This window comes from Mus pahari, chromosome 4 (genome assembly GCF_900095145.1).
Source record: "Mus pahari chromosome 4, PAHARI_EIJ_v1.1, whole genome shotgun sequence".
NCBI lineage: Eukaryota > Metazoa > Chordata > Mammalia > Rodentia > Muridae > Mus > Mus pahari.
The window spans coordinates 140867828-140877796 of NC_034593.1; the positions used below are offsets into that span (position 1 = coordinate 140867828).

At 47.4% G+C, this 9969-nt stretch overlaps 1 protein-coding gene across 2 annotated transcripts in view; it reads right to left on the bottom strand.

Moving 5' to 3' along the window:
• The window catches only part of St6galnac3 (ST6 N-acetylgalactosaminide alpha-2,6-sialyltransferase 3), a 512766-nt gene extending 504441 nt beyond the window's left edge, over positions 1 to 8325 (bottom strand). For both annotated transcript variants that reach the window (XM_021196195.2, XM_029538167.1), the window contains exon 1: positions 8223 to 8325. In XM_021196195.2, coding sequence (XP_021051854.1) covers positions 8223 to 8240 — 18 coding nt within the window. In that variant the 5' untranslated portion in view covers positions 8241 to 8325. The remainder of the gene's footprint in view (positions 1 to 8222) is intronic.
• Positions 8326 to 9969: the final 1644 nt, after the last annotated feature.

Below are 9969 nucleotides of genomic sequence, written 5' to 3' on the forward strand. Positions count from 1 at the left end.
AGGGAGGGGGGAGAGGTAGAGAAAGGAGGGAGGGGAGGGAGGGGACACAGGGGAGGGGGGGAGAGGGGAGAAGTAAGATCCCTGTAGGCTGTATGGTTTCTCACTGACTGCTCTGACACTAAGCACACCAGCATCGTGCAGTTCCTCACAACACACTAGAGCAGGCTTGGAGGCAGGAGAGTTATGACTGAACACCGAGTTCTTCTTGTCACCCAAACACTATTGTGGTGCCCGAATGCCTGACTCAATGCCTGAGACTCACTTCTCCTTCTTTAGAGACATTGTTGTCATACGTACACCAAACAAAACTCCAGTAACTACTGTCCTGCCTGACACAAACTCAAACCCAACTTGTCCCCCAAAGATCAGCCTCGACCAGTCAACTGGGAATTCCAGTTCTTAAATCTACAGCGACTGTGTGACCAGGCTTTAATCCCATATCCCCATCCCTAGCTCATGCTTCCCTTCCATATCCTCTGCAATCTTGACCTCCTCATAGCAAGATTCAAACAGTTTTCAAAAACAGATCAAAGACAATCTTCACTAAGAAATAAAACAGCCTCTGAAATTAGAAGTAAATCTTTGACACGCAACAGTTTTCAGTGTTCCAATCTGAGCAAATACTAGAATCTGAGTAGGTGTGTGGGTGTTGTAGCACAGTTTCCTCCAAGGTTGAAACTTTACATCCAGGAGGAGGCACCATGTTAAGACAAACAGAAAGTAAACAACTCAGATTAGCTTCAGGAAGTCCCTGAAACTGACAGGAATCACTACCTCCCCAAGAGTAAACAATAATGACTACTGAGATTCCTCAGACATCCAATCTTCAAAGAAGAGACCAGCCAAGCAGCCTGACTAGAAGAGGTTTAGAGCAACTGAGGCACCTGGAAAGGACCCTCTCCAACCTGCTGAGCTGCCTGCAGGCTGTGCAGCGTGCTCCGGGTTCCCAGATTTGTGAGCTGTCACGTCATGCAGGAAATGAAATGGTGGCTGGAGATAAGGGACCTGGGGTTAAAGGAGGTCTTGAGGAACATCACCCTCTTGAGATCCTGGGCCAAGGTTTCCACCTTAGCCTGCTCTCCTGTTGTATCAAGGACAGGCAGCAATGGTGACCGCACACCCATCCTCCCCTCCTGCTCTCTTCCTGCTGACGACCCTTTGGAGAGCTGTTAATGAGAAGCAGCAGCAGTGGACTTGAAACTCAGCTCCCCTTCCTCCCCCGGCTTACTGAGGCACTAACTGGTGGGAACATGCATCAAAAGTGTACAGGATGAGTGAACAGTCACAGGCCTAGGTTATCCACAACCTGAATCATGGGCCTCTTGGGGATTCTGGTCATTTGTACTCTCTGCACTTAGTTAAAGGCCCCTCCGCACTTCACCTAAAGCCAGGAAAAAAAAAAAAAAAAGGAATTACCCAGTGTCCGCCCTCAGTGGATACCAACAGCTACAAATTTTCCTTTTGGGGAGACTTAGTAACTTTGAAAGTCAATAGTGGGCTTTGGCTATCCTCAGAGTTAAGGCCCTTCCACAAAAGAAAGCCCACGCCCAAGAAACACAATGCCGCTATCAGCATCTGGTAAAGTGTGTCAGCTGGCTCTGCTCCCTGCATCCACAGCACCATCAGAGATGCACATTGGCTTTCCAATGCTACCCTGGGCAGATGGGAGTGAAAAACCCGAGGGTCATACAGCTTGTGGACCTTTTATTTAAACATATATGTAAAATAAATTTAATAAGTAAATATACATATATGTATATATATATATGTGTGTGTGTGTATATATACATATCATATATATATATATATATATATATATATATATATCATATATATAAACATATAAATTTTAAAAAGTTGAGTCTCTTCCCAGCGCCTTGGGGGGAGGGCTGAATTCTCTGCCACCCCTCTCTCTCTCCCACTTCCTCTCGCAATCACATCCCCCACCTTCTCATCCCCTTCCTGTCTCCCACAAGTTTCTACCCCCTCCCTCCCACCCTCAAAATTGCTAGCACATGCAGCTGAACGTTAGTTTGACTTGCCCCCGTCCAGAGGTTGTTCGGTTTTAGACACAGAATTACCACCTCCGTTATCTCCTCAGTCTCTCTGCCCTGCCCTCTCCCCTAGTTCCAAAATCACAAGGCAACTTTGAGGAAGGCACAAGTAAAAACAACATGTACAAAGAGGTCCCCCACCAAGTGGACCTAGGGTAGAAGATAGTCTACGAAGTCAATCCCTCTATTGCCAATAAAGGTCAGAGGTACTTCCACCAACCACGCAGGCCAGCGTCAACCTCTTTCTGCCACTTCTGGAACCCGGGACAGGTTACTTTCCTAGACGCTGTTTATTACAGTTTTCTTAGGTCAAGCTCCAGCTGGACAACTCAGCTGTCCAATAAACTGCCGACTGCTCCTGTCAACACTAATCCAAAAAGTAGTGCCTACGCCTGCCATTCACTCCCAGGCCAGGGGAGGCACATCCTCAGAAAACACATCCAGAGAATAGGACTACTCATATCCATCTCCCAAAGTGCAACACAAACACAGAGAAAGAGAGAGAGAGCATGCATACCCATCCCACAGAGTGCGTACACACACACACACACACACACACACACACACACACACACACCACAGGGCATGCTCACACAGAGTGTACAAATCCATCCCCCTATCCTCCAGAGCACACACACACACTCTGTGTGTCTGTCTGTCTGTCTGTCTGTCTCTCTCTCTCTCTCTCTCTCACACACACACACACACACACACACACACACACACACACACAGGGTATGCTCATACCAGAGAACACTTATTCCCCAGAGTACACCAAAACAAAAGCACCTCCCCAGTCAGGCAGCTCCAGGATTTGTGCTTGGCCTGGGCAGTGGTCAGAATTGCCATCACAAATGGATTAGACAAACTGTCACTCTTGCTTATGGAGTAGGGCTGCCTAGGGCTCCTCATGATTGGTGCAGAAATTTTGTAGATGGAGAGGTCAGATAGGGTATTTCCTGCAGAAAACATTATGGAAACAACCCAAGCTGACAGCTGTGGTCACAAGGACCTTATAGATGCGAAGTTCCTGCTTCATCGAAAGTTGCTTTTCCAGTCTCTGTGGACTATTTTCACACCCAATTCAGAGTTAAGGAAACCAAGGCTTGGGTCTCACAGCTGGGACCTCAGATCTCAACATCCTCATAACCCCCAGGCTGTCCAGAGTTGAGGTTCAGTGAGTGTGTAGAGGCCAAGAGTGAGTGAGCAGTGATCTGAGAAATGACCCATGGAGACAGGAACCAGACTCTGGAAGAATGTGCAGGTCCTGCTAAGCCTACGACCCAGGGCTCATAGAGCAAAGATAAGACCTAAAGCTCCAAAGGGCTGTGGGCCCTGCACCTTAGCTCTGCTCTGGAGAACAATGAGGAAAACGGGAAACTGTAAAGAGCTCCCAAGAAAAGAGGATCCCTCAAATGCAGACCAAATACAAGGCTCTGGGATGAGAACAAGAGTTCAGGGTACAGCCCAGAGTTTCTCCCAAATTAAAACTGAAGCCGTGTGGTGAAGCATTTCGTCCAGGGTAGAGGGAAAAAAGTCTAGATGAGAAGACAATTGTAGCTTTGCATCACAATTATGCAATTTCTTATCAACTAGATACATTTATAAGGACAGATAACAGTACAGGAAAGTAACCGTGACTGCATCTGTTTTGTATCTTTCTTATGCACGTAAGTTTGATTAACAGGGAAAAAAACTTAACCTTCAAATCAGAAATAACTCCCAAATATCCATGACCACAAATTGTCTGGTATCCACACCAGCAGTGGATACAGAACTCAATGAAATTCAACAAAGATGTGTTACATATCACAAGTGTACGAAATACTGTGCCCAAAAAGTACTTGCTCACCACAGGAAGAAATCATAGAAGAAAACAGAAATTGTTTTCGTTACACAAAACTATGAAGTTTCTGTAACACCAGAAAGATAACTGGCTACTAGAAATGTAAAATTTTAACTTCACTAATAACCACAAATTAAAATGGCTACTTTTCTTGTCTGGTAAATTTTAAAGACTTGAATGCCTCGCAGGATCCTCTCTGACCTCTGTCTTTAGAGCTGGGGCAGCTGAAGGCAGGGGACTCAGTGGAAAGTCTGGAGACCTCACTCTGGGAAAGCAGTGGCTCTAGAACGGAGGGCTCGTGGTCTAACAGGGCGATGCAGAAGAGCAGCCTAATGAAGGCAGGAAATGCACCCACTAGACTGAGGATGTCGCTCCCTGCAGAATAACCAGCACACAGATATTCTCACTTCCCCTTACAATGACCTTTGCAGAGATGCAGGGTCACCCTCATTTTGGAAACTGAGGCAGTAATAAATTAAAAATTTAAAAAGACCTTTCTGTGGTTCAATCAGTAAGTAGTAGAGACGTAATTAAACCCCGCATGCCTGTGTTTAGTGCTTTTGCAGTGTGAAACAGGCATGTGGATCCCACAATGTAAGTGGCTCTTAGGAACCCCAGTTCTGTGAGGAGAACGGGTTCCACTCAGGGCCAGATGGGCCCTCAGCATGCACAGTGTCTCCACAGAACATCAGTGTCCCTAAAGGATCACCATCAGCTGTGGGGTCACAGCTTTTCCTCTTCGAGATTCCGCTCCTGTAGAGGCAGCCGTGAGAAGACAGTGGTGTTCTGGGTAGGAAGGATGGCACAATCTCCTTGGGTAAGAAAGTCTTTGCCCACAACTGTTACGTTTCTAAAACACAAGCTCCCTCGTGAGAGATCCTACTCAGCTCTGACAGTCAGTGGGAAGTGGCCTTGGCTGTGCCCTGGCAGGGTCTGTTACAGTAAACCTCCATGCTTCACCACGCCTTTCAAAAACCCTGGCTATTTTACTCTTCACAAAGTAAGGTATGCAATATTCTACTGCAAAGCACTCATTTGAAAAACATGCCTTCCTCATGCCAGGAACAGAACGTTCTTATCATTAGAGGGTCAAGACCCAGATAAATATGTCCAAACAAAACTCATTTCTCGTGGCTTTCCCTGCCATTTCCTGGCACTCAGAACATATAACCCAAGCCCCTTTTCTGTCTTATCGAATCTTCATAATATATCACTCTTTGGTAAAATGGGATATTAACCCACAGACCTAGTTACCCCTTATCGTAGTCTTCTTTCTAGTGCTGTGATAAAACACTGTGACCAAAAGCAACTTAAGAAGGAAAGGAGTGATTTCGTTTAATAGTTTCTAGTCTGTCATTGAAGTCAGAGCAAGAATTCAAGGCAGGAACCTGGAGGTAGGAACTAAACAGGTCACTGGGGAATACTGCTTTCTGGCTTGCTCACCCATGGCCTGCTTACCCATGGTTGCTTTCCTATACCACCTAGGATCATCTGCCCAGAGCTAGCACCATCCACAATGAGATGAGCCCTTCCACATTAATCATCAAATGAGAAAACGCCTCACAGAGTGGCCTACAGGTCAATTGAATGGAGGCTTTCTCTCAAGGGAGACACCCTGACTTGGGTCAAGTTCACAAAAAACTAACCAGCACACCCCTAGTATTTCATGCGCACACACACACACACACACACACACACACACACACACGGAAGACATAAATTATGTGTGTGTTATATGTGTATGTACAAATTACCTATATATAAGTGGCACACATGCATACATACACAGGAGGCATACATATATGTACATACACAGAAGATGTGAATATCAGATAAAATACAAATACTACGTATGCTGTTCCCCTACTAGTCTGTCCTTGAAGGTCTGATCATCGGGCCAGGCTGTTTCCAATACTCAACTAGGTTCAGGGTTTTGCAAAAAAAAAAATTTCATTAAAACGACGAGAAGTCTATCGTTTTCTATTTGCTACAACACTGTTAAAACCAATTATAATAATTACACACATTTCTCTATACTTAGGAAGAAGAGCGGCCAAAATCAAATGCAGAGGCCGAGCTTCCCCAGAATGCGTTCGTCCTGTTCAGAACGGTATTCCTCACTCCACCACGTGGAGCTTTGTACAGATGGCACAGGCTACCAGGATCCTCAGGGACCATGTAGGACCACGTAGGTTCAGCCTGCACACAGCAGGCTACAGGTAGCCCAGAATGACGATGCATGTGATCTGGGCGTGAACGTGACTCAGTACATTTACAGACCACAACATCATGTTGCACAAAGTTACCACTAAAAGAGTAAAAGAAAAAAAACTTTAAATGCACCCCATTGCTTATAGGTGGCAGAGATTGAATAGTATAAGGACTCTCAGAATCCCCCTCAAATAGTTAAAAGTGTAAAGACAGCTTAAGATGGGGGCCGGAATCCAGGTTCACTCTGTCCTTAACTTTGAGTTTAAGAAACTCAAGACTCTTTCCCTTAAAAGTGGAGTTGCAAACAAGCACAGTGGCCCTTCAGGGCTTATGAGGGAGTCAAAGTTCTATCCTATGGAAAGACGGGGGGAGGGGGGGTTCAGAATGCCGTAACTAACTCAGCATTGCTAAACATCGGGAAAGCAGTGGCTTTACACACCTGTACCCCTAAGTCCTTCTCATCCCTACTCAGTCATCTCCGTAGCAACCTGTCAGGGTTGGTGTGACTATTTTGAACCTAGGTGGAAGAAATTAGTATTCAGAGAAGTGTAACTTGTCCAAGGCCACACAGGGGACCGGAGGCAGAGCCAGAATTCTGATGAAGTTTTTTTATCTTTATTCGTCTTCATTCGTGGTTAGGGTTTGAAGGACGGAGGGGCTCCGGGTAGGACTTCTGTGTGAAGAACGACAGGTGAGTGTGCCCTTGAATCTGCACTAAAGATGCCTCGAGGGATCCGGGGATATAGCCCAGTGACCAGACACGTGCTTGGCATTTGTAAAGGTTCAATCACCAGCACCACAACAGAGCAAACGTACACACACAGACAGAAGATACGCGAGGGGGGAAACCAATACAGGAAGACATGACCAACACTAGGACATGTCAGGCTCCTTGATTTCCTTTTAGCAAACGACACAAATAAATAGAGATGATGTGGTGACCTAGTTCCAGTTCCTGTGAGTTCAAGTTGCATTCTGTGATATCAATGGATTATTTCCTCCCAACTTTACCATCTTTGGCACAAAAAAAAAAAAAAAAAAAAAAAAAACGGCGTGTAAAGTGTTCTAAAACTTAAATGGCAAGTTCAGTTAAGTCACAGTAAGTGTCTGCTGCTCTGCTGCCTCACTTCATGCTAGGGAGAGAAGACTGGTACAACTACAACAGCAGCCCTAGACCATATCAAGTGCTACGACACACAAGACTGTTCTCTGTGTGGCCCTTGGTCACACAGCACCTTCTCCGGGCTGGAAACCGAACACCTTAGTTTTCTCTCCGGGATGGGGAACCTTCATGCTGCTGTGTTTGGATCCATGAAGTCCGGCTGGGCGGCTGGGCAACTGAATAAGGACAGTAAGGAAAACCCAGACCAGGCTGGGGAGTGAACTTTCTCAGTGAGTTGGAAAGAAGTCTTCCCAGAAAAGGTCCTCACCAAGTAGGTCCATGCAAAGTCTTCCAGCCTGTGGCTAAGGCAGTCACTAAGAACGTGGAATGAGCCAAGGCTTGAAAGAACTCAGCAAAACAGGGCTGGACTCTGGGTAGATACTGTCTGTTCCCATGTGAGCCTAAGGAAGTCCAAGGTTCTACCTATGTCCATCTAATGAACTTTTTCAACTTAAGTCCCGGCACCTGGAACTAGTTCCCCAGAAAACTCATCCCTACAGGGCTACCTGTAGACCCAGAAGTTTATGTGTTCCCGGGAGCAAAGGCTGCGGGCTCTCTGCGCCCTCTCTTCTCAAACGCTGTGCCCCTCACCCATGCTGGGCCACTCCTTTTCAGCCCATGGGCCCCCCCACAGGCCGCGGGCTGCCCTGACCCAAGGCTCGGAGCACCCTCTGCTCCGCCTGCTATACCCATCATTCGGCACGCCGCCGCGCGCTCCCTGCCCAGCTCCTTCCAGACAGAAGCCAGTCGGCAGCAGTGCAGGCAAGGAGTCTGTGCCCAACGCACATTGCATAGTCTCCCACCCAGATGCCTTGGCCAAAGGAACAAAAAGGAAGCCGACGCCAGGAAGAGTCGGGCGGGCTGAGGATGCGGCGGGACCGCGGCGGGCTCCACGCCTCGGCGCACCCAGCAGGCGGAGCTCGCATGCGGCCCACCGCCGAGCGGTTACCTTGAGGATGCAGGCCATGGCGCTATGGATCGACCCTGTGGCTCGCTGCACCTCGGCTCCGCAGCTGGACCACTCCAGCCCACATTCCCGCAGAGCGAGCCGGGCCGCGGGAGCTGCGCGCTCAGGCCCCACCCCCGAGCCCCGCCACTGGCTGGCGCCACACGAGGCCCCGCCCCTAGTCACGTGCCCTCCGTGCAGCCCCTCACTGCTTGCTACTCCACTGCTGCTACTACTTAACCTTTTTTTCCAAACCCTTCTGCAGATGGAGGTATGTAAAGCCCGGCTTGCAGCAGACCCAGGTCTGCTTAACCTGAGGACAGAAGGTGGCCCTTCCAGCTGCACTCGCCCATCAGAGAAACCACAGATGTGCCACTTTCCAAAAAGTTAGCTTTGGCACCATTCCGATGCAGGCATGGGGCCCATCACAGGATTCTTCGAAAGCAGCTGGAAGTGCCGAGGGCTAGCCCTTGGCACTGCAGAATTCTGTGATGTGCTTCTCTTGTTATGATTGATTGTCAATCTGAAAACACAAACAACCAGGGATGCTGAAAAATTAGACACTCTTGGTTTTCAAAAAAGAAGCCATAATCTTCACACAGTGTGGCATTGTGCACAACATGTGTAGCATATGGGCACATAAACATATGCAGCTGTGACTGTTGTATTCTGTTGCAAGTTCATAAAATGCTTATATACATAAAGACACAATGTATAAAGATAATGTTCATGTGTGTACAAGTATGTACAAAGTATGATGCACAGGGCTTTGCTATGCACTGCTACTATCTTGGAATTCAGTTAAAATTTCAACAACCAAGCTACATATTAGCTTTTCCTCTTAAGTTTGGACATCTAGGAAGGTCCTGATTATCCACCGTGAACTGTCCTGTGTTAAAGAGCAGTGCAGATTTACCCAAGAGGTGACGTGGGCAAAGAGGAACCTGGCCCTCTCTGGGTCCTTAGTGGGCTCTGTGTGTGACAGATAATAAGGAAAGGCTGCCTCCCAATCCAGCCCTGCTAAGAGAACAATTATTTCTACAAGGAGAGATCATGCCCAGAGGGAGGAAAGATCTGTAGGTGCACAAATTTCTGCTGTCCAGGAGACACACAAGTCTTTAAATTAGTCCTCAAAACATCTACCTTAACGTCGTCTCCCTCGGCAGATTAGCTGGCCTGCACAGCATCAAGGAAAGCATGTGATCTGAGAGTGACCGAGGGTCATGAGATGGCTCCCACTCCAACAGACAGGAATTGTTCATGGGAATTAGCATGTTGTTGCTCAGGACATTCAACAGGAAGAATCACAGGGAAGATGCTGAAAAGACTAGAGCCCTGTTCAAACTGCCTGTTCCCCTGGCAAGCTCTGTCTGTCTCCAGGGCGACTGAACTCTTCTCTGTCGCCACTTCCTCCCATCCCCCCCTCTGCCTTCAAGGCACACGTATTTTATAAGTACGGTTTGATGAAGATCTCACACTTTAAATTGCAGCTTTAACAAATGGTCTTAGCAGGAGTACTGGCTAGTTTCATGTCAACTTGACACAACCTAGACTCGCTGGAGAGACAGGTGTCTCAACTGAAAAGCAAATGACTCCAGAAGAAGTAGACTATGGGCAAACCTGTAGGGCATTTTCTTATTTAGTAATTTATGTGGAGGGCCAGCCCATTGCGGGTAGGACCACCCTGGGCTGATGGTGGTCCTGGGTTCTATAAGAAAGCAGACCGAGCAAGCCATGAGGAGCAAGCCAG